At 37.2% G+C, this 25,783-nt stretch overlaps 1 protein-coding gene across 1 annotated transcript; it reads left to right on the top strand.

Annotated features, from left to right (window-relative positions):
- Positions 1 to 754: 754 nt before the first annotated feature.
- On the top strand, positions 755 to 24,865 carry CLEC1A (C-type lectin domain family 1 member A). The gene is made up of 6 exons (XM_044228076.1): positions 755 to 1,030; positions 13,230 to 13,328; positions 15,169 to 15,345; positions 18,655 to 18,806; positions 21,109 to 21,227; positions 22,532 to 24,865. The coding sequence occupies exons 1-6, from the start codon at positions 916 to 918 to the stop codon at positions 22,680 to 22,682; spliced, it is 813 nt and encodes a 270-aa protein (XP_044084011.1). The 5' UTR covers positions 755 to 915; the 3' UTR covers positions 22,683 to 24,865.
- Positions 24,866 to 25,783: the final 918 nt, after the last annotated feature.

Raw genomic sequence — 25,783 nt, 5'->3', positions numbered from 1 at the left:
GTGGGGGTAGGAGACTGGGTGTTGGCCTGGTTTATGCCTGTCTCCTGGGTGAGGAGACTAGGCAAGCATAACTAGAAAGAGCAGGTCTTCTGAAGCAGTGTGTGTGGAGTGGGGTGTTGGGGGGTTAGGGGTGTGTGTATTAACAAATTAGGCACCACACTGATTTCTGCAGTTGATTGCTATTTATGCTGAGGGGCAGGGAAGGGTACCAACACCTGACAGCTCCTTTGTTCCTGGAGAAGTTCAACAGGAGAACACTTTTGAAGCTCATACTGTCATTAAAACAACCACTTCATCTAACTGGGCTTCAATCTCCTTTTTTGTAAAAATGAAAATGTAGAATCCATAGAGAGTCTCAAAAAGACTCTGGGCTGACATTTCATGGATATGATGCTTTAAACTATGCCCTTGGAGAAAGGAAGAAGCTGGTTCTATGATGTCCTCTTTTGAGAAGTTAAACCTCATCTAAGTGACACTATGAGTGTCTGGTATGTAAGAGACTGGATAATATGTATTCCTTTGCCTGTTTCTTGCTCTGCAGAGCCTGAAGGAATCTCTGTGTGATTGTATGGTCTGCCTTTTTTACACTGTACTTACACAGGAATTACAAAAAAATGAACAAAAGGGATCTGAGGACAACCCTTCAGTAATTGTTCAGACAGAGACCGCCCAAATAGAAAACACATGCTATTTCCTCCCTGCCTGACCAACTTGGCCTTCAGAGTACAATTTCCCAGGAGAGGGGCTGGGCCTGTCCAAGCAGGAACTGGAGTCAGAGGCTTCCCCCGCTACTCGCTGGGAGAGAAGAACATTAGGAATGACTTTCAGCGCCGTAGCTCCTGCACTATCTCCCAGTAGCTACACAGCTTCAGGGCAATCAAACTGCAGCTCAGCCTCACCCCTGCAGGAGTCCAGATGCAGGCCAAGTACAGCAGCACGAGGGACATGCTGGACTTTGATAGGGACACCATCATGAGTGTGCCATCTCGAGCCTCCTCTACGACCCAGCAGCCAGAGGCTGGGCACACAGGTACTCGGTCTCCAGCTGTCCAAACTGGTCACTCTTGAGCAGTACGTGAGATGAACTATGTCTCTGAGGAATGTGCAAAGTGAGGGAAAGAGAAAGTGTTTTCGTGACTTACAGTTCTGTGTGATAACTGTGGGTTTTCCTTAACTTGTGTGCCATGTATAAGAACATTGGAAAAATTAAACTCTAGTAGATGCACAGATGTTTGGTTTTTTACAACTTTGTTGTTGGCACAGTGGTTTGCAGTCAAGGGTATGTTGTTTTTAACAAGTTGGTATAGTGTACAAAAGTGAGATTGTATGTAGAATTCAAGCAGTGTCTCTTCCTGGCTTCCTGTGAAGGCCAGATCCAATGCTGTTTTGTTTGCCAACTGTGATTTGATCTGGAAACTTGGATTTATGAAGGCTATCTTTTTGCTAGTTTTGAGCTCAGGCTTTAGAGGGAGGTTTCCAAGCAGGCACATCAACCCTGGTGTTCTGTTGTCATAATTCTGCATCTTGAAGTTGTGAGGCCTTTGGAGAGTCATATTGGGTTTTATCATCTGTGAAATGACGGGGGATTAAAGTAAATGTCTTCTAAGTTCCTTTAGCTCTCAAATTCTGTGATTTGCTGATTAAATAGTGGACTCAGATGCAATTATATCCCGTCTCATTCCCTTTTATTATTTTTCAGTCCATGGAAGAGAGAATTCCCATACATAGAGAGGGATCTTATTTCCTGGGCAACTCAGTATATTTATATATATATATATATATATGCACACACACACACACACACATATATATATAAAACAGAACTTATTAACCTTATACTCCAACCATCTTATAAGAGAAGTGCTTTATATATACAAGTGCTTAAAATAATTTCAGGCACATCATACTCACTATATACATGTTTACTGTCAGAAACATTTTATAAATGAAGAAATTGAGAACCCAGAATACTTAAGTAATTTGTCCAATATCACAGTTTTTTTTTTTTTTAAGATTTTATTTATTTATTTGTCAGAGAGAGAGAGAGCACAAATAGGGGTAATAGCAGGCAGAGGAAGAAGCAGGATACCCACTGAGCAGGCAGACTGATGCGGGTCTTGATCCCAGGACCCTGGGATCACGACCTGTGCTGAAGGCAGGTGCTTAACCCACTGAGCCACCCAGGCATCCCCAATATCAAAGTTTGTAAGCAGCACACCTGCTATTAAATCCTAGTCCTGTTTGTGTTCTACTGTGAGGTCTTTCCACTAGAACTCAAGTCACATTTCTGCCTTACTTTGGCTGAGTTGCCCAAGGAAAAAGATCCTTCTCTATTTATGTGAATTCTCTTTTGTAGGTACTGAAAAAGAATATTTTTATTACTATGTCAGAAGGTGAATTATTGGAAATTAAAGTATAAGTTGGAAGCTAAATGTAACAAATTAAGTATTTTATAATTCAATTCAAACACTTCTCTTATAAGGCGGTTGGGGTATAAGGTTGATAAGTTATGTAAAGATCTTGGCATATTGCAGACACACCAGAAATGTGCATTTTTTTTCAATATAAAATTCCTTGAGAATTCCCAAGTGTTCTGTTTAACATTTTTGTGTCAGTTGACAGCAGAGTGATTTTCACTCAGTGACTGTATTTTAGTATGTCCTTTCTCTTTTGACAGTCAGATTTCCTTTACCTCTATAAATCTGGGCACATACATTTTCACTCTTCTCTTCCACTTCTCCTTTATCACATAGTTTTTAGGTTTTCTTCCTTTGTTAAACCTGTTAAACCTTTCCATTCCCTTTCTATTCACGGAGTGATTATCACCCAAGACCCCCTGATGTGATGTTATTTTTTTCTTTTTACTAAACCCTCTACTAAGCTGTAAGAAGATACTGGGGATTTGCAGCCTCCTTGATGAGAAGCAAATGACAACATGTCAGTTTCTGTGGCCACTGGATGTGTGTAATAAGATACGTTATATTTTCCTCCAACAAATCCTGTGAATAATCAGCTCTCAGGGCTGTGGTTTTAAGTGGCTTGTGTATAACTTCATTTTTCACCTTTGACTAGAACCAGGAACTCTCACAAGGATTGGTGATCAGCATAATCAGGAACAGAGTGTACAAATAAGTTCTACTGAACTCAAGGGTAAGAGGTAGGTGGGGCAGGATGAAACACTTAGCGAAACATCTGGCAATCTTTCCATAGAAGTGGAAACTGAAACAGTAGGAATAGAGGTTACAAAGTGTCTTAAAGGCAAACTTCTGTAAACAGTTATCTTACCCTACACATATGATACCTTGTTTTCGTCTTATGATAATGCAAATATGTAGAGGAATGTCCCTACAGAAGTTTAGTTATGTCTTAAAAAAATTATTTGATATCATTTTTCTTTTAAGAATAACAGAGCAAAAATTGTTCCAAGAATATTTTGGCAATGCAGAATTTAAATTCAACATAATATTGTGGCATCATTATGAATGGAAAGTTAATTTTTTTTCTTTAGAATTAATAAAGATAAATTATGTATACTCATTTATTTTCTTGATTTTCATTTTTCAATATAAAAGTTATGTTCATCCTTAAAATGCTAAACAATTAAGAAGATAAAAAGGAAAAGTGAAAGACATTGTCCTCATACCATCTTTCCAAAAGAAAGTTCATGTTCAGGTCATGCTCAGGTTCACGTTATGCCTGGTATATTGCAAAGTACTACAGGAATAATGCCAAATATGATATGATCCCTGTTTATAAGGAAACTTAAAAGTCTAATACAACTATTGGTTATGCAATAAGTATGATAAGGTGCCACAATGGAAGTATATACATGATACAATGAAAAGCCTGGTCACTTCTATTTGGTAGGGGTAGAGGAGATTGGGAAAGGTTTGAAGGAGGAAATTGCCATGGAGTTGAGTTGACTTGAAGAGGTTCCACATTATATGAAAGCAAAAATGGGAGGGTTTAAAGGCCTGGGCTGCTATAGTCAGACAGATCCATGAGAGAAAAGCTTTGGAGGTCTTAAGTAACTTTGTGTTTTTGGAGAACAATAAGCAATACAAGCAGTATGGAAAGTTATAAAGGTCCTATTATATTATACTCAAGAATTTTGATTCTAAGTCTCTAAAATAAGCTCATGGAAGGATTTAAACAGGGAGTAACATAATGAGTTTTGTGTTCTTAGAAGACCATTTTGGCTGCAATGAGGAAGATGATTTGAAGGAGTAGGAAACGTGATGAGCTAATAGGTAGGTATTTTGCACTAGTCTAAGCAGGAGATTAGAGAAACCTGAACTGAAGTAGCATGAGAATGAGGAGGAGGAATCAGAAGCTGAGGAGGTAGAGTTTAAAGACTTGATGACTGGTTCTGAGTGGGAAGACAAGGAAAGAAAGAGCATAGGTCCCGTCGGATGTTATGTAAATGGTGCTGCTGATAACTAAGATAGAAGCTACAGGAGGAATAGGAATGATGTTGAATCCAATTTGAGTTCAAGATGGCTGGGAGAGAAAGAACATGCGGTTGGAGTTGCCCAAAGACCCTTGTATATGCTGCATGGAGGGTGCCAAATAAGGATTCTGAGCTCCATTTGTATGTGAGAATTGTCAACATTTTGGTAGGAACTAAACTTTCTGAGGATGAGCTATATCACTGAGGATGAGAAAGGAAAATGAAAAGATGAAAAGCCCAAAGGAATAGAGTACCAAGGAGAGAATCTTGGGCAATATACCAAGTGAGGGGAGGGATGACTGAGAGATTTCAATAAAAGTACTAAAAATGAATGATAGGCAGCAGTAGAAGTGGAGAGAGAGAGACATTAAGGAAGCCACAAAACAATACCCTCCTGCAAGACAGCAAAGTCAATGGTAATAAATAGTAAATATAAAAAATAATAAGCAATAAATACTGCAGAAAGTTCAAGTAAATGGAAGGTTAAAAACAATTTGTTGTTTCAGCAGTAAGGAGAAAAATAGATTATTGGTAATTTTTAATAGCAGGGGTTTAAAAGGACCATAGTTAAACAGGAAAATAAATACTTTGTCACTTTGCTTTTTTTAAAAATTTCTCTCTTTTCGGAGAAGCCAGCTATAAAGAGAAAAGATAAAGTGTGAGATCTGAGGTATCATGAGTTTGCATGAATGCATTTTAAATTTATTTTTTTTTTAAAGATGGGAGATTCTAACTCAATTGTAGCTTGAAAAGAAGTGCAGCAAAAGCAAATCACAGTTCTAATATACCAGGGAGAGAATAAAATCACTGATGAACTAGAATTCTTACATAAGATTAAATATAAACTTATCAAAAGAATATGATAACTTATTTGGATTTAAGAAAAAAATAAAAACACTTTAGTGATAAATTCAAGTTCTACTTTCCCCTACCGATATTAATTATAATATTCTCAAAATTCTCTAGCTTTTTAGCTTCATTTCCCCAGCTAAAGCATAAATCTTCATTGAAGTGTCAAAGCATAAATTGATTCACATCACATCTAATTGATTCTACAAATCTTTAGTGCACATATACTTAATATCAAGTGGTGTGATTGGTAGGCATAGGACACCCTTTTTTTTTTTTCCTGTTGAAGTATATTTGAGGAAAAATGCTACATTAGTTTCAGGCGTGCAGTAAAGTGGTTTGACAAGTTCATGCATTACATTTTGCACAAGAGGAGCTACCATCTACCACCATACAGCACTATTACAATACCATCCATTACATTTCTTATGCTGTTCCTTCTTTCCCTTGACTTATTCATTCCGTAGCTGGAAGTCTGTACTTCCCACTCCCCTTCACTCATTTTGTCCATCCTCCAACCTGCCTCCTCTTTGCAACCATCCATTTGTTTTCTGTATTTATGGGGAGACCCTATTTTTAGGTGCTTGAAGAAGTGGAAGGAACAATTTGAATCAATTATAAGGAAACGTTATGTAGTGCTATTGGATATATGTAGGAGACCGCAGAAGTCAATAGGGATGAATAAGTTACTGATTGCATTTACTCATGTGGGTATTTTTTTTTTAAGATATTATTTATTTATTTGACAGAGTGAGATCACAAGTAGGCAGAGAGAGAGGAGGAAGCAGGCTCCACACAGAGCAGAGAGCCCGATTCGGGACTCAATCCTAGGACCCTGAGATCTTGAACTGAGCCAAAGGCAAAGGCTTTAACCCACTGAGCCACCCAGGCTCCCCTCATGTGGGTATTTTTGAATGAGATGACATTTGCTCTTGTCTGTAAGGCAGAATCCAAGTTTTCCAGGTAGAGCAAGATGGAAACTAGTTGCGAGGACTACATGTGCAGAGATTATGAATTTTTGAATTTTTTGATTTTTGGCTTGGAATTTAGAACAGGATATGATCATTCGGGAATCATCAGCAAATGATTCAAACACAGTGACAAGGTAGATTATTGGGTAGAGGAATGGTTAGTCCTCAAAGGGAGGGTATATGAGGGGGCATGTGGTCAGATGAGGCTAAAAAGTAGGACGAGATTCTACTATGCAGGGTTTTATATAGCATGCTAAGAAACTTTTTTTTTTCCTTTAAGGAAGAGATTAAATTTATATTTGAGAAAGTTCTCCTTGGGGGTAGAGTGGAGAATGTATAATTTAAGGTGGCTATTCCTGAGATATTTCATAATAAAGAAGTGAAAAGTAGTAAGCAGTAGAGTCTTTCTACCATTTCATAAGGAACTGCCATATAAGCACAAAGATTAATGTGGGATTTGTTGGGAGAATAAGAAAATGATTTAAAATATTCAAATCTGGAGGGAGAGTATTAGTACTTCTGGCTCCATCACTTAACACCTGTGCAGACTAAAGCAGATTAGGCAATTCTTAAATACTAAAAATCCAAATAAGGGTTAAGAATTGTTCCATCTTAAAAAATATTTGGATGAGCCAAATGAAACATTACAGCATACATAATATACTCAGGAGTTGTTCTCAGAAGCTGTGTGTCCGTGAGTAAGATAACTCACCTCCCTAGGACTCAGTTACCTACGTATAAAATGGAGTCCATAATAGTATCTATTCATAAGCTGTTATATGATATGAAATAATGCATTCAAAGCCTTTATCTTAGTAACTCCAGGAGTGTTAGCAATTGTTATTAATAGTGATGCTATTTTTAAATTATATTTCATAAGTGAAAGTCCTTAACTGGGATATAAAATTGACTCAGCTAAATTTTAGTATATATACCAATCTCTATCTATCTATCTATCTATATTTGACTTTCTAATTGCCGTGAGTTGAAAACTTGATGATAATCTGGAAATAGTTTATACATTTTTGGATGTATATTCCTTTGAAATTATAGGAAGACCAACACCCATTTACTTTTAGAAAGAATGAAAATATCGAATATTTGAAATAGACTCATAAGATAAAGAAAATATGCATTTTCAAAAACACTGAAAAATACTCTTAACTCATGGAACCTTGACCATTCTCCCATGATGAGATCTATTATGTGCTGTACGTGCTTAAGGAAACAAAAAGAAGTTGCTAAAAAGACAACATTTACAATTTTAAAAATATATCCAAAAGTCAGATATCCAATGAGCAATTCTCATGATTAAAATATATTAAAAGTAATTTCTGAAATATTATGCACTTTGTCACCAGTGTATTCCCCATTTGTCTGTGAGTTGTGGTCAAGAGGAAATATACAATGTGTGAGGTTAAGCACGACAATTTAATCCTGGTTCCGCCCCTGGATTGCCTTGTAGTTTTGCACAAATTATTTAAAGTCCCTTTGTTTTTCCTAGGGCACCTGGATGACTCAGGTCATTATCCTGGGGTCCTAGTCCTAGGATGGAGTCCCCCAGCAGGCTCTCTGATTAGCAGGGAGTCTGCATCTCTCTCTCCCTCTGCCCCTCCCCCATGTTTGTAGGCTTTCTCTCGCTCACTGCCAAATAAAGAAAATATTAAAAAAAAATTGGGGCGCCTGGGTGGCTCAGTGGGTTAAAGCCTCTGCCTTCGGCTCAGGTCATGATCCCAGGTCGTGGGATCGAGCCCCGAATCGGGCTCTCTGCTCTGTGTGGAGCCTGCTTCCTCCTCTCTCTCTGCCTGCCTCTCTGCCTATTTGTGATCTCTGTCAAATAAACAAATAAAATCTTAAAAAAAAAAAAAAAAAAGCCTCTGTGTCTTTCCCAGATTTTATTATGCTTTCTATTTCAGAGTCATGCTAATAGATTACATCTGGCAATATATGTTTCATTTCTTGTAAGCTCTGGGAATGGAGGTGTATAAAATGTCCCCTTTCTGATGCTTGTGGAAGAGTAACTGGTCAAGTATGAAAGCTCTTCATCTACCAAAGTTTCTTATATTTACAAAGGAAGTTGTGTTCAAAACTTGACCTTAGCACTGTAGCCTTTTATAGTATAGTTATAGTAAAAGGATACAGGAAAGGGTTTTTGTTTTTTTTTTCTATATATATTTTATTATTCCTAAGGATGTTTATATCATTCCTTGCCCTGTCCACACCTTTTTCTAAACATGCCTCAGGAGACAGAATAGGGGTTCTCTTCCAAAAAATAAACCACAATAAAGCCAAGCCAAACTGAAGCACCTCCCAGGCAGTTTATTTTTCTTCTTTTAAGGTGGGTGTGGTCCCTAGAGAGAGACCTCATTCTGATCAAGGCAATTGGGATAAAATTTAGGGATATTAAACCTAAAGTTAGAAAAATAGAGAGAAAAATGGCATAAAAATGTTTCACTTTTTTTTTTCTTTTGTTTCGGGTATAGAATTTAGTGATTCATCACTTCCATATACCATCCAGTGCTCATCACAAGAGCCCTCCTCATCACGCACTTAGCCCATCCCTCCACTCTACTCCCCTCCAACAATCCTCAATTTCTTCTCCATAGTTTAAAAAAAAAAAAAAAAAAATGAAGGAGCGCCTGGGTGGCTCAGGTCATGATCCCAGAGTCCTGGATGAAGCATGGCATGAGACTCCCTGCTCAGGGGGAAGCCTGCTTCTCCTCTCCTCCTGCCCCTGCCTATGTTCCCTCTCTCTGTGTCAAATAAATAAATAAAATCTTAAAAATAAAAATGAAACTTTCAGCTCCATGGTCTTTCCATCATGGAAGCCAGGTTCCTAGGAAATTGCCATGTGCGCTATAGAAACTCCCTGGGGTTGTGTTTTTCTCGATCCTGAGATAAAACAAAGAGATTGTGAATGTTGAGAAAGGGAGGCAAGGAGAAAAAAAAAAAAAAAAGGAAGGAGGAGGAAGGGAGAGAAAGAAAGAGAGAGATAAGAATCAGGAGTAGAAACATTTCCAAATGACCAGGGAGAGATGACTCATTGGAAGAGAATTCTTAAAACTTTGTTCCTTAGCAGAAGATACCTTATACTTTCATCTTCTGTCTTAGAGACAACCTTAGGAAGGATGATCTGTTTACACAGATATAACTATTATTAAATAATATTCTAATCCTTAAGTCCATGCCCTCATTCTACAGTAAGGATTTAAGATTATTCTTTTTGATCCTTTGGGCAGAAGATCAGCACTTCTGGTGCCTGAGTATTATACAAGGAATAATAGGTTCTTAAGGGATCATTTGGTTGATTTCCACAGTTGCTCTTTTCATTTACCCTCTTATTAAATAGTAAGATAATTTTGGCCAGGGAAATATCAACTATAAGAAGGAACAACATTTAAAAAATAGTTTATGCCTGGGGCGCCTGGTTGGCTCAGTTGGTTAAGTGACAGATTCTTGCTGTCAGTTCGTGTCATGCTCTCAGGGTCTTGAGATCAAGCCCCGTGTCTGGCTCTGCTCAGCATAGAGTCTGCTCGAGATTCTCTCTTTCCCTCTCCCTCTGCCCCTCCTGCTCATGGTTGCTCTCTCTCTCAGATAAATAAATAAATAAATAAATAAAATACTTCTAAAAATAGTTTATGCCTTTCAGATGTGTACTAATAGAAATAGGTTTGAGCAGGGATAGACAGGCATATAACAGATATTTATATATAAGTGACTCACTCATTCATTCAATGTTAATTGGGCTTCTCCCATCTGATGTTCTAGGTGCTAAAATTGATGTTCTTCTAGTGAATAAACAGACTATAATAACCCTTTCCAAAAGGAGCTTACTTTCTACAACTATAAACCAAAAGAAATGAATAAGGTATATCATATTCTTGATGGTAATAAGATTTATGGAGAAAGATAAAGCCATCGCCGGTATTTCTGAAATCTAGAACTATCTACCTACTTAAGCTTCTTGAGTTACACAGAACTTTCAAGAGACTTAGGGTTTGGAGAGGATGTTTAGCTTAAACTGTATTCTGTCCTCTGATCTGGTTCTTTTATGTTCTGGTGACTTGAGATACTCTTAAGGTCAATGCATTGAGAAGCCAACAATTTCCAGGAAAATTTAGACCAATCTACTTAGGCAAGCTAATTGAAGGAAATACAAAAGAAAACAAACCTCTCCAATATCTGTTCATGTTTCAGAATCTCACACAAGTCTGAATAGAGACCAGTAGGGCTAGAAGATGAATTTAGTGGAATCCAACTTCTGCTGTCAGAATACTGCTAAAGAGTCAACAGAGTTTTAAAAAAAAATCAGTGAAGTGTAACTTTAGATAATCCTCTGTGCCTCTATAAAAATTACATAGTTAAAGTCATATTAAGTTTTTACAGTTTCATTCTTTTTTTTTTTCCAATTTATTTATTTTCAGAAAAACAGTATTCATTATTTTTTCACCACACCCAGTGCTCCATGCAAGCTGTGCCCTCTATAATACCCACCACCTGGTACCCCAACCTCCCACCCCCCCGCCACTTCAAACCCCTCAGATTGTTTTTCAGAGTCCATAGTCTCTCATGGTTCACCTCCCCTTCCAATTTACCCAAAAGCACATACCCTCCCCAATGTCCATAACCCTACCCCCCTTCTCCCAACCCCCCTCCCCCCAGCAACCCATAGTTTGTTTCGTGAGATTAAGAGTCACTTATGGTTTCTCTCCCTCCCTATCCCATCTTGTTTCATGGATTCTTCTCCTACCCACTTAAGCCCATTTACTCATTCAAGTACATATTTAGCCCTTACGTGGCGGGTACTACTTTCAGTACTGGAAATACACTGTGAACAAGACAGACAAAATTACTGTTTTCAGGGGCACCTGGGTGGCTCAGTTGTTAAGCGTCTGCCTTTGGCTCAGGTCATGATCCCAAGGTCTTGGGATCTAGCCCCGCATCAGGCTCCTTGCTTCTCCCTCTCCCACTTCCATTGGTTGTGTTCCCTCTCTCACTATGTCTCTTTCTGTCAAATAAATAAATAAAACCTTAAAAAAATAAAAGGTTACCATTTTCATGGAATGTACCTTCCACAAGAGGGAGGATATAGAGGAAAACAAACACATGAAAACCATGAAAATATTAATAATCTCATTTTTAAGAAACATATGTAATGGGGTTAGTATTAAAAATGAACTCATGGAGCTCTTCCAAGGATGCACATTTTTTTTTTTAATTTTTATTTTTTTAAAGGATGCACAGTTAAATGGAAAGCTGAGTAGCAGGGGAAAAAAACCTACCAACAACTTGTTGAAGCTTAATTAACAGTGAGCAGAGGCAGCCCTAACTCCAAAGGTACTAGAACTGAGACAAGCTTGTTTGTTTCAAGGACAAACAGAGGCCATTGTATGTAGAACACTTGAATGAAGGGAGAGTAGTTCAGGAAAGGATGGAAGAAATAGATGGGGTCCAGAAGAAAAAGACTCTTGTAGAATTTTAAGTTATTGGAAGTTTTTAAGTTGGGAACTAACATAATCAAATTTCAATTTTGTTAAAAAGAGAAATCTGAATCTTCATGAGGAGTGATTTGGATTTTATTCTAACTGTAATGCAATCCACTGAATTTTTTTTTTTAAGATTTTTATGTATTTATTTGACAGACAGAGACCACAAGTATTAGGCAGAGAGACAGGCGGGGGTGGGAAAGGGGAGGAAGCAGGCTCCCTGCTGAGCAGAGATCGGGATGCGGGGCTTGATCCCAGGACTCTGGGATCATGACCCCAGCCGAAGGCAGAGGCTTTAACCCACTGAGCCACCCAGGCGCCCCTCCACTGAAAATTTTTCACAGACATGATTATTAAGGGAAAATAAGATTCACTTTTTAAAATATATCAATCTCAGTGTCTGCTCCATGATTTTTCTTTATCTTTCTACTAGACTGTAAATTCCAAAGGAAAGTAATCACATTTTCCATTTCTATCTTTCCCACTTATCATTCCCCACTTGAAAATAATGTGTAACACAAATCTCTATACCTAGACTACATTATGCAGAGGACTTTGCTAAAAATGAAATGAATTTGTATGTCTTTAAATTCAAGTCCTAATGAAGGGAAACACAGGTCTTGGAGACTGATGGAAGTTTTATTGGGGTTGTGGCTCTCCCTTTGTTTCATTTTAATCACAATGCTAGATGCTACATGTAACTAAGAGGTTGGGGGATGGGAGGGTCTTCCTTGTGTGATATCACAGGTCTTTTAGAATAATGGCTAACTTCACTAGATAATGAATTTACTGTTGACTCAGTAGAACTGTAATTAACAGCAGGCAAACCGGTGGAGGCATAGTATTTATTATTTAACTGCTCAAAATTGAGTTAGCTTAGATCCGTCCTCGATAAACTGATGATCATGTCTCTTTATAATCTATTTTTCCAGAGACAGAAATCCAATGAACTAAAAGAGAGACTTTCAATAAAGAAATCCCAAAAGGGAAAGAGTAAAATGATCATTTCTCATTACCGATATGCAATTTTCTTTTCAGTGGAAGCACAGATGGAACTCAGTGGCAAGGTGTTTTGCAAAAGTAACAACAAATTAATTTCATCTCTTCTCTGATGATGTGAAAAATTGTTCCCTGTTCAGGCATTCACATGTCTTTCAAAACTCGAATTTTGACAAAAAGAAGGTAATGCACACAACCTTATAATGATAAGGGCAATGCATAACTTGACTTGGTGCTAAGTAGAAATGAGGGTGTCAGGGTCATGGAAATGGGCAGGGTGCGTGAGGGAACCCTGCTGTGGAAGGGAGGCTTGGCACTGAGCCTTCTGACAGCGGTTCCGAGGACAGAGGGAGTGTTATCCAGCCTCTGCTTACTGTTGCTCTTCTCCAGAACCAGCTCTTCTGACTTGCTGGTGGAATGAATCCAAGAGAAAGACAAATCGAAATCCTGCCTTTTCCTCTCTGTTCCCTGCAGGGCGCTGGCCTCCCTCTTCAGTTTGGCGTCCAGTGGCCCTGACCCTGCTGACTTTGTGTTTGGTGCTGCTGATTGGCCTGTTAGCCCTGGGGCTTGTGTGTAAGTCTGTGCTCTGACTAGGGGGAGGACGGTGGTTCTAAGGTTTGTCTAGGATGAGAAATATTTGTTAAGGATTTTTTTTTTTTTTTACTTTAATTCTGGAGCCTGTGGATAATTCAATGCATCTTATTCTATTTTTTTTTAAAGATTTTATTTATTTATTTGACATAGAGAGAGACATGGAGAGAGGGAACACAAGCAGGGTAAGTGGAAGAGGGAGAAGCAGACTCTCCACTGAGCAAGGAGCCTAATGAGGGACGGCATCCCAAGACCCTGGGATCAGGACCTGAGCCGAAGGCAGATACTTAGAGACTGAGCCACCCAGGCGCCCCTCAATGTACCTTTTTCTAAAGCGCTCATTGAGATGATGAGCAGCGAAAGCAGCATTAAAATATAGCAATCACTCGACAGCTAGACTTTTACATTCTGTTTGAGATAAGCAGGTTTTATCTGTTTGTCTACATGCCAATATTTAAAATCAGCAATTTTTTTTTTTTTTTTTTGAGTGGGGCAGGGGAGGTCTCTAGATGGGGAGGAGCAGAGGGAGTGGGAGAGAGAAAATCTTAAGCAGGCATCAGGATGAGGGCAGAGCTGCACCAGGGTCTTGACCCTGAGATCACGACCTGAGGCGAGATCCAGAGTCCCATGCTCAACCGACTGAGCCTCCAAAATCAACAATTTTTAATGAATGTATGATTTAGCTCTATTTCATTCTACTAAACAGTACAGGCTGTGGTTTTTGCTCTTAGTATGCATGGCTCAGCAGCTAAAACAGAGAGGAGATTTTACTTAGAGCTACTCCTCTCCTCCTATAAGGAGAGAAGAATAAATTCAGGAAATTATAGAATCATTTTGCAAAATCTTGTGAAAACTGAAAAAGGAAAAATGCATATGAAAAAATCTTTTATTTTCAAACATTGAAGACAAGCTCAAAAAGTAAAAAAAAAAATAAAAAAGAGAGAGAGAGATAGAGAGAGAGAGAGAGAAAGTGGGTGAACTTGCTTCATGAGATTGAAACCCTACCGTAATGTTTCCTGATCAGTTGAAGAAGGTGGCTTAAGGTAAAAGGTTACATTGAAGAGCAGGTCAAACATTTGTTTTTTCTAAGAAATGTTTGAACTTTCCTTCATTATTGTAGCTTTTTAAAATTAAAAAAAATATATATTTCTTAGTGTTTCTTTCATGGCCCCCCAATTATTACTTCATTTTGATATAATTTGTTTCACAATCACCATTCTTTTTAGGGATGTAAAGCAACTCTCATGATTGATGAAGGATTTCTCTACTTAGATTTAGAATTGATGAAGGATTTCTCTACTTAGATTTAGAAATCTGGAGTTTATACCTAAGTGTTGAAATTTTCTAGCCAAGTGATACTAAGGAAGTTGCTTGTCCTCACTGATCCTGGTTGGAAGCTATAAGATAATGGAAATGATGATATGACTATTTTATGAATGAATGAGATAACTATATGTGGTACATTCTCAATACTCAATATAATAATCAATAGATAAATGGATTTGTGGTTTTAGTTTGAGCAGTGGTTTAAGAGTATATACATACTATTTATTGAGCAATAGATATGGTTAAGGAATTGAGTCCTGAAGTTAGAAACTGTTACTATGATTCTACATTTTCAGATAAAAAGATGGATTCAGAGATGTTAATTTGTCTGAGACGATGCAGTTTATCATGTGCTACAGTTCCACTTGAACACAGGCAATATGAAATCTCAGAGCATGAGATCTAAACAATGCGACGTTTTGTCTTCCCCACATGAAAAAGTAGAAATAGAAATGAAAAAGTGGCCTGTCCAGTCTGACTTGGTAACTTGGGTTAGTTTTTCAGTTCTACCAGCTTTCCAATTCCCAGCAAGACAGCATTTCTCACAAGGAAGAACGATTGGGGAATCTCTCCCGACAGCTGCAGTCTCTCCAAACCAGGAACAGGAAGCTTGCGGAAATCCTGCAGCGTGTGGCTGAAAAACTGTGTCGTGAGCTCTATAACAAAAGTGGAGGTGAGTAGGGATCGCTAAGCTCCCTCTGCCAGTTGGCTCCCTCAGGCTAGTTGTCATTACACAGCTGACCTTCCTATCCGGGTGCCTGGGAGTCACGTGTCATATAGTTAATTGTCTGGTAAGCTTCATGAAGAATTTAGGCACCTGGGTCATCCCCCACCATTGGGATTGTGTAGTTTGGATACGTCTGTGTTGTAATACATAAAGGGATTCTTCAAACTCAGATATTTTAAACAATAAAAGCAATTAATGTCCAATAACCAAAATAACACAGCAAATATATAACACAGCGTTATTCCTCAGTTTACCTCAGCACCTAAAGACCTACCAGTAGTCTACATTTCATAATGTGTTTATACATTTTTCTCCTTAAGAATTTAACAAGCTCATAAAATTTCTCACATTTCAAGAATCATACGGGGATCAGTTTAAAAATGTTGAAGGGCGGAATCAAATTACAGTTATTTAAATCCACTGCGCCTTGTCTGGGTACCATAATTCAGCATTTCAGTAATAATGACAATGCCAGTGGGGATGAACCATGCTTTGATAATCATGTCTGGACAAGACAGGAAGCATCACTTCATTCTTGTACCTTTCCCTCCCATCTTTTTTGGGGTTTTGTAGCTTCTAACTCTTCAAGTTAGCCTTCCCTTCTCTTCCACTCATCTTGCATGTATAGGAAACAATATACATTCTAAGTCACGACTTTTTATTTTTCTTTTGGGGACTTTAAATTAGGATGACGTCTTCCTCTTCCACTTCCCACACTAACCAGAAGGCCAGATTGCGTGGTTACCCAGTGAAATAACACCCACAAGCACATTACCACTTCTCTAAGTGATTCTTCCCCACATGATTAAGGATCTCATCGGTCACAGTTTTTTTTTCTTTTCTTTTTTAACTTTAGTGAGGATGGACACACGGAATTGAATGTATTTAAAATGTACAACGTGATGATTTGACATACAAACACATTATACAATGATTATCAAGTTCAAGATAATTAATATATCTACCACTTTGCATAGTTTTGTTTTCTCTTCTTATGTTTCTGAAAACCCACTGTGTGTTTGTTGGGGGCCATGTCATCAAAAGATAATCCAAGTTTCTCTGAAACCAGTGGCCTTGGGAATTTACGTCTAGCTGCATAAAGACAAAAAGAAAACTGTGTATACAAATAAACTATATTTTGTTTTAATATAAAATCTATGCAAATGTATTCATGATATTCCTGTTCCCATGAAAATGTTCATAAAGCTTTGGTTTGATGTTAGTTCTCAGTGTTATTCTTCTGCTCTCCATTTCTTTCCCATTATCCAAACATCCATCTACTCTGCCACACAAGGTAAGATTTACTGAGCACATACTGTTGCATATCATGCAAAACATATACAGATTTCTGCCCTCATAGACCTCTTATTCTATTACTTTGATGGTAAAAATCAATTTAAAAAGGTAAAATAAGATGATCAACTCGTCCCAGTTTGCTCAAATCTTCTCCAGTTTTAGTATTAAAAGTCCTGCAATTTGGGAAAGCCTAGGTTTCAGGCATGCAAGAATGGTTGGCCAAACTAAATATAATATATAAGAAGGTAATCAATCCTACGGAAAATGAAGTAGATAAAGTACGAGGCATCAGGATTCTGGGATGGTGGGTTGCTAATTACATAGGGATACCATAAATTCCTAATTAAGATAAGGGTATAGGAGCAAAGATTTGAAGAGTTAGGGGAGTTAGCTATGTAAGCATATGGAGAAAGAATAAGCCAGGTAGAGAAAACAAGAAGTGCCCTGAAGTGTGAATGGAGGTGCATATTCAGGGAACAATATGGCGTCTGTGTGCCTGGAGCAGAGGGAGGGAGGGGAGGACTAACAGATGTGGTAGTGATTATATATAGCATTAGGTGACGTTACCAGGGATTTGGCTTCTATTTTGAGCAAAGTAAGGATTCATTACAGGATCTTGAGCAGAAGAAATAATAGATCTGACATGAGCATTTTAAGGCTCATACTGCAAATATGTTGAAAATACCCTGGAATGAGGAAGAGTGAAAACAGAGAAATCACCTAAGAGATGGCTTTTGTCAGTAACCCAGGAGAGAGCTGATGGTGCCTCAAACTAGGATATTATCAGAGGAGATGAATGCATGATGGAATAAAAGGGGACATGAGAGAAATAAAGGGGTCAAGGATGGTTCCAGAGTTTTGGGGCAAAGCAATTAGAGAGATGTGATCAAATGAAATGGGGAAGAATTCTGTGGTTATGAATGGGGACATTTAGGGAGCAGGAGTGCTATTTGGGGCATGTTTAAGTAGAGATCTGAATAAGTAGTTTGGTATAAGGTCTGGGCCAGAAATATGAACTGACATACAAAGGCATCTCCTCAATTATTTATTTATTTTAAACTGTTTTACCTTAAGGAAGATTTCCAATATACAGAAAAAATGAAAACAATAACGTAATATCCAAGTGCATGTTGACCATTCAACTTTTAGCATGTTAACATTTTGACACTGGATTGTTCTTAAAATAAAGACGTTTTTATGGAATGATTGAGTTCCCATCCCACCATCAGGGAGCTGATTACAAGTGACAACTCTCAAGGGCTCAAGTATCCTCATCAAAGTTAAAACCATGGCTCTCAGGGACTAGTTCTTATACTTATGACCTCTACCTCGGTAGTCCATCTCACCCTTGACTTCTGCACTTACTTTGCTGACTTTGGTGACCACCTTAATTTCTGACAATGGAGATTTATCATTCTAAATCATACTTTGCTTAGTATTTGTGTCTTTTTCTTCTATAATTTTATTTATTTGTGTTTAGAATAAGAAAAAGGACCATATCTTATTGGTATATGTTGAATTACAGAAATCCTTTTATAATTATATAAGAGGATTTTGAAGAAGAAAATTGTGGAAGCTTCAGTTCTTTCTTAAATATAAGCCATAATGAGTTTTTGAACATATGAGAAGTTCTTTATGAAATTGAATATCCTCTGTGGGTTGAATTATATAGGGCAAGAATCAAGGAAGTTCTAATCATTCATTGCTAGATTCCAAATTCCATGAAAGCAGGTAGTATCTGTTTTAATTTTTACCATACACTCAGTATTAATTATAGTTTCTGGCATATGGAGAGTATTTTATAAGCATTTGTCATTACCATTCCTGGGCAATTAAATATCTAAAAGAAAGTACTCTAAATATTAAGAATACTTGAGTCATCAAATACTGTATAATTCTAGGACAGGAATAATGGCAGACCTGGATAGAAAATAGTATTAAAATTGTTTTCTTTCCAAGAGCACAGATGCAGCCCTTGTCCAGAAGAATGGAAGTGGCATGGGGACAAATGCTACCGATTCTATAGAGAGAGCAAGAATTGGCAAGACTGTGAATATTTCTGCATTTCCGAGAATGCGACCATGCTGAAAATAAACACACAGGAAGTGCTGGTAAGATCCTGATCAGTGCTTGAATTATTCTTAAAACGAGGTCCTTAAAAGAGCTATACAAGAGTATTAAGGAGTCAGTGTCCCCAGACTTTTGCCCTTACTGCAATCTCTTACTCCTATTGTTTTGAGTGATTCTTTGAGTATATAAAAACTGTTCTGCTCTCCACAAACAAAATAAAACAAACCAAACCAAACCAAAACAAAAACCCATAAGAGGAAGTTCTTCAAAATCCCTACCAGTCAGGAATCAAATTAAAAATTCCTTAATTTCTTACCTTTTTTGTTTTGGGCAAGAAGGGCACTATATTGAGGCAATGTTAGAAAGATGAAAATAGCATTTCCTGTTCTTTTGTTATAAAAGGACAAAGCTTTTAATTGAAAAAACATTTAATTAAATCATTACTATAATCTGCAGATAAATATCTTGTCCTCCAGAAATTATAACCTAAAATAGACTAGTTGAGGCAAATATGAAAGTAAAATTATAAATAACATGTATTAAGTATATGCAACTAAGACAAACTGTAAAATCATGTAATTTTTCCCACTCTTTAAAAAAATATTTATTATTGCCTTTGTATTTAATCCCTTAAGCATTGTGACCACTTTTTATTTATCACTGTTTTAGCAGAAGTCTTGGCACAGAGTAATTTATCAACAAAGGATTATTTAATTGAAATAAATGCTTAGCTCACTATGCAAATTCTTGTCATTCTTCTAGTTACATCGGAATTCCTACCCACTTTTCTGAAATCTGTGGTGAATGTAACTCTGAAATGTCTCTCTACTAAAATAACATTTTTTATCCTTTCTCAGCAGCTCAATTTAGGCAGAAAAGGAGGTAATTTATTTGACTGAGACAATGTGTCCTACTGTAAGCCCACCTAATTTTTCTTATTCTCTTCTTTTCCTCCACCTCTAGCACAAACCAAGGACACAGGTTTATTATAATTGAATTGTACTATATACAATGGTAGGAGATATTGTAAAAGTTATATAGTGCTTTTGTCTCATGCACTTCAAAGATTTATATACATTTAAGTCATTTTCACATGACTTATTTTTAGAACTTTTAATTTGAGGTGTCTACCATAAACCGGAAGTATTTTCAACTGCACTTCCTTTGATATGTCTAAGAGATGACTATTGCTTAGTGATAGTTTCATATCTACTTCCAAAGATCTTTTATTGAACCAAACTAGGGTTCAATAATTATCTGAAGGGTTGAGGACATAAAACAAGGTATGTATCCTTAAAGAACTTATAGTATAGCGAAGAGTCAGTTGTGTCTCACGCTTTTTTTTTCTTTTTTAAAAAGATTTTATTTATTTATTTGACAGAGAGAGATCACAAGTAGTCAGAGAGGCAGGCAGAGAGAGAGGAGGAAGCAGGCTCCCTGTCGAGCAGAGAGCCTGATGCGGGACTCGATCCCAGGACCCTGAGATCATGACCTGAGGCGAAGGCAGTGGCTTAACCCACTGAGCTACCCAGGTGCCCTGTGTCTCACTCTTGATTTCAGCTCAGGTCAGATCTCAGGGTCATGAGATCAAGCCCCAAGTTGGGCTCCCTGCTCAGCATAGAGTCTGCTTGTCCCTCTTCCCCACCTCAAATAAATAAATAAATAAATAATAAAATCTTTAAAATTTTTCAAAAAAATTTCAATATAAATATTAGAAAAGGAATTATATATATGTGTGTATATAAATACTATACAAAAATATAAATACACATATATATATGAAAAAATTTTTTCTCTTTTTTTGTTCCTTGTCTGAGACATAAGTCATCCCTCCAAATTTTCTCTTACCTCTTTTTGCATTAAATTATATTCATTGTTCTCTTCTTCCTGGTCAGTCCCTTTGCAGGTATTTATAAAGATTACTTTATCCATTTTTACACTTTTCTTTCCATATTCTCCCATTTCATAGTCAACTCACATCTCTTTGTAAATCCGCCCCCGTCTTTTTTTATATAAGTCTTAGCATTTACCTGTGACTTGAAAATAATAGGTCATTTATAAATTTTCGTTGATGTGATTCTTGGTTTTAGAAGATATTTATATTTATTTAGAATATATTCTTGGTTTTAGTATATATTCAGGCTTAGTAAGACAAGATAAATTCTTCAGCTTGAACAAACTGACCTGAGCATGGACACTTTTTCCCTCAAGTATACTATCACCTACGTGGGGCAGGACTCTTGTCCTATTTTCCTATTAAAAGTGCTTGCTGGCCCTACGCATCTCTCTATCTACACGGTATAACATCTCTAAAGCTAAAGATCTTCTTGTGTGCCTTCACAGGAGTTTGCCATGCCTCAGAGCTACTCTGAGTTTTTCTACTCTTATTGGACAGGGCTATCTCGCAACGGCAGTGGCAAAGTCTGGCTGTGGACTGATGGAGCCCTTTACTCCCCCGAACTGTAAGACTTCAGAACATTTGGTGGGAAAAGAATTTAGTAGAGAACTTAGCTTGAGTGACCCAGTTCAGAAACTTGCTTCAATAAGCATAAATCAAACCTCCACTTTGTATTGGATACTATGTTTGTAGGAGGATGTACAGGGATGTATAACAATAAAGCATAGTGCTTGCTTTAGACTGACTTATAAACCAGTAAAGGAGACATACAAAATGTTAGTAAAATAGTAAGGACAGTTCTCTGTCTGGATGCTTTCAGAGTTTTCATTTCAGCCTCTGATATATCTTGGAGCATTATTAAGTATTTGGGATTCGCTGAGTGGGGGAGAGAGAGACAGAGACACAGAGAGAGAAAAGAAGGAAGAGGAGGAAGAAGAGGAAGAGGGGAAGAGAGATTTTATGTATGAATAAGCTGAAACCCAGGTTAAGATGGTAACTTGGCTAAGACCACACAACCTCACAACTTATCAATACCCAGAGATAATATAAGACCTCAGAATTCTTGGCTTTCTGTGCAGTGTAATAGGGAGCACATTTTTAAAAGTACAGTTTCTGAGGGGCACCTGGGTGGTCCAGTCAGTTAAGCATCTGACTCTTGGTTTTGGCTCAGGTTAGGATCTAATGGTCCTGTACTCAGTGTGGAGTCTCCTTGTCCCTCTCCCTCCATTCCTGCCCCCACTTATGCTCTCTCTCTTTCTCTCTCAAATAAATGAATAAATAAAATTTTTAAAAATACAGTCTTGAGAATAGATTGACTGAGGCTATAAGGAGCAAAATTATCCAAAAATTGGTTTTACTTATGTGAGTATTAGATGAGATTGTGCATGATATCTTTTGAAATAGGTCAATATAATATCTGTTGTAAAATATATTACAATTTGAAACCATGTTTGGACAGACATCTTTCTTCTCTCTCTATATAAATTATATGGGATTTATTCTCCCAAGAGATAAGACATAATCAATGTAATCATTTTTATTTTATAGTTAATTAAATGGAGTCACTGAGAAAGTAGCTGATTTTTCAGATGATGACAAAATATAACAAATTTGGATTATAGTATGTATCTTAGTTTTAGTTACAAACAGTTTTTTTGTTTTAGATGAGCTGATGCTTCTAGGAACAAGTATGAAAATTGAGGGACTGAAAAGAAAGAGCTTGGTGACTCCATCTCTCCAGTAAATTCATTCTGTGTATCTAGTCTATAATTTTATCACATTAGGAGTACTCCCTATGTACTTTCAGGGTATTTAACATTTCATTTTAGAAGTAAATTATGATTCAGTGAAACTTTTTTTTTCTTTAAGGTTTGAGATTATAGTAGATTTTACCAGCCTAAGAAGCAGAGACTGTATGACCATCCTCAATGGAAAGGCTTTCTCGAAGGACTGCAAAGAGTTGAGGCGATGTGCCTGTGAAAGAAAGGCGGCCATAGTGAAGCCCGAGAGCTTCCATTAGCTTCCCTGAGCCATGGACTCTCCCACCATAATTGCAACGCCAAGGTCCCTTCAAGGAGACGGAAGATCAGAACAGAAGTCAGTCTGTTTACGTGCAACTCTAAGAGTTTGGTTTCAGTTCCTATTTTCTCCCATGTGGTTCATATTTATACAATTCAACAAAAAGGTTGAGTCAAGCAAAGTCAATGCAAATGATATTTGAGATCTTGGAACATGGAAAAAAAAATAGGAAAGGCAATTTTTCTGACTGGTGCAAGAGGGATTTCCATGATCCCCAGCACTTCTGAGCTTGGGTTCATGCATGTATTTAGTCACAAAGAAATTCCATGTGCCAACAACCAGTCCCAGAATCTTGCAAAATTGTAATTCACTTTCTTGACTTTCTAGTGTTCTAGAACACTTTCTAGTGTTCTTCCTTCTCAATATCTAGTATCATCTTCCTGTTTCCATGTCTTCCTTCATATATGGAGAAGGGAGAAACTTATTGAAGTAGGGGAAATAAATGTGCATAACATTGTTTGCCCCAAATGTCAAGTAGTCTGTAAGAAATTAACAATCATTTTCTATACCATGATCCTAAATACATAATTAATTCTTTGTTTGCCTCACACCATACTTTTCCTTTCCAGTCTCTCAATAAAGCCCCTATCTGCAATGTCTATGACCTGCTTCCTACTGGGATAATTCTCTTTATTAAAATCTTAACTTCTTCTAAACTTACCTCCCCATATCCATTGAAGAATCCAACAGCTGGGGCACCTAGGTGGCTCAGTCAGGCGTCGATTCTTGATTTCAGTTTCAGGTCATGACCTGAGGGTTCTGGAATCAAACCCTGTATTAGGCTCTTTGCTGAGTGGAACTTGCTTAAGATTTCTTCTCTCCCTCTCCCTCTTTCTCTGCCCCTCCCCACTCATGACCTCTTGCTCAAAAGAAAAAAAAAAAAAAAAAAAAAAAGTACTCCAATGATTCTGTCCTTTCCCTAGGAAATTCTTCCAGGAAATAAATATCCTCATCTCAGTTCCATATCCAAATTACTGTCCCTGATGTTTCCTTCAGAAAGATTGAAGACCAGAGCAAAAGTCAGTCTCTTTATGTGGGTCTATAATAGTTTGGTTTCAGCTCCTATTTTTTTTTTTCCATTTGATCCGTGTTTATGCCTTTCAGGTACTGGATATTTAATAATAATAAATGTAAATAATGTGAAATGTGTGTGATTGGAGAATAGATTTGTGATTTGGGGACAATTTCAGCGTAGAGATGCTTTTCAAAAATGATAGCAATCTGTGTTTTGGTTGTTTGTGCCTTACAGAGAATTTGTAGGGATTCTACAACAGTACTGATTACTTGAGGAAGATAAATCTTTAAGAAAGACTTGCTGTCTTCAAGATGATGATTTTAACAGTTTCCTGAGATGAAATCCTTTGAGGCTAGTTTGCCATCAACACATAGCTAAAGATGAGTAAATAAAATCTCAGTAGGGTGAACTATCCAATAAGGGCATGGAAAATGGAAGAGAGACTGTGACATCTGCACACATCATTGGTTTATTGTGTTGTGCCCCTTTGCTCATGATGCCAATATGCACAATTTGAATAGGGGTTACTGCCAATAACACCATCACATCCAGTGAGTTTGTTGATTTATAGATAAATGAGTTTCAGGGGTTTAATGCTAGTGAGGATCATCTAGTATAAATCTTTATATCTTTCAGCAATGAAAACTAGGGTGCTTCGGTTTTATTTTCAGTAAACACCTATCACACGGTGAAATGACATTAAGTTAGCAAACATATGATAAGAACATTTCTGTATTCATTTTCATAAGACTGTGTTACTTAGCAATCACTACTTGCGCATTTCTTCCTTATGAATTTTCCTTTTGATTTTCTGTTGATTATGAAATTTCTTCAGTGTTGAACAGATTTTGTGTTGATTCATTGTGTCATGCACAAAGACTGTCTTTGTGGTCATAAGAGTTTTAAATCTCATGTTTTGATCTATTATTGGGTGAATCACTTTATTTCACTAAGCTTATTTCATTAAGTATAAAGTGTAAATGTTCATAATTTTCTCATGGTGCTGTTGTTAGCTGAAATGAAGTAAATGTGAAATTAGTTTTATAATCCAAATTGCAATATAAAATGTAAAAGATATTAAAAATATGTAAAAAAAGGATTTAGTAATTTTTTTAATAGGGGAACACAAACAAACAAAAACAACCTTTTTTTTAGAGACCTGTATTCTTTAGTAAATTGTAAAGAGGCATTTACATTGGAAGGCTGTGGATATTACCAAATATTTTCTATAGTCAGTACAAATATTTAATGGATGCAAGTTAATATAATAAGGATGTAATAGGAAGTGTGGATGAGGACTTCAGCTAAGCAGTTAAATGTAATGTAAGTCTTGTTACAACAGGAAGAAAATGTGGTTAACCAGAGGAAAGTCAAATGACTTTGTGGACTAAGTTGTAAATAGGGACATGACACACATTGTGTTGACCCCTGGCATCCTATATAAGTGCAGTGTAGGGCAGATTGGATGACAAGGGGAAAAAATAGAATTTGTTTGATATTTTTGCTATTCTTGACCTTGTTATTCTCCATCTTTGTCCTCAATCCCATTGTCTGTATAACAAAACTCACAACGCTAATCACAGTATGAGCAAATACTCCGAAAACAGAAGACTCATATGGCACAACATTCTCTACAAACTTTTTTTAAAATTTAGGAATAGGATATAATGAGGACATGATTTGCTGAGAACATTTTTCCATGGAGAATCAGAGTGTAGCACCCCATGAATTAATTTTTGGCTGAAGAAGAAGTTTTTTCTTCCAGGCTTTTGTGTGTTTAGGTAATTATGAAGAAATTTCAGGAAAAGTCACATGAGGAACATAGCCTTTCCTGGTAGATCTGAGTTCCCTAGGGTACACAATGAGCTATTTCTTTTCCTGAGGATATTGAACTAGCTCTGGAAACTTATCAACAGGAAACAGGAAACTTTCTGCAATAGCAGGAAGCATGAGACGTATAAGGGGAGATCTTACTTTGGGGACAGAAGCGATTTTAAAATAGGTAGAAGAGTCTAGTAGATTGCCTC

The sequence above is a fragment of the Neovison vison genome, chromosome 12, assembly GCF_020171115.1.
Source record: "Neovison vison isolate M4711 chromosome 12, ASM_NN_V1, whole genome shotgun sequence".
NCBI classification, from domain to species: domain Eukaryota; kingdom Metazoa; phylum Chordata; class Mammalia; order Carnivora; family Mustelidae; genus Neogale; species Neogale vison.
This window is presented reverse-complemented; position numbering and strand designations above follow the sequence as displayed.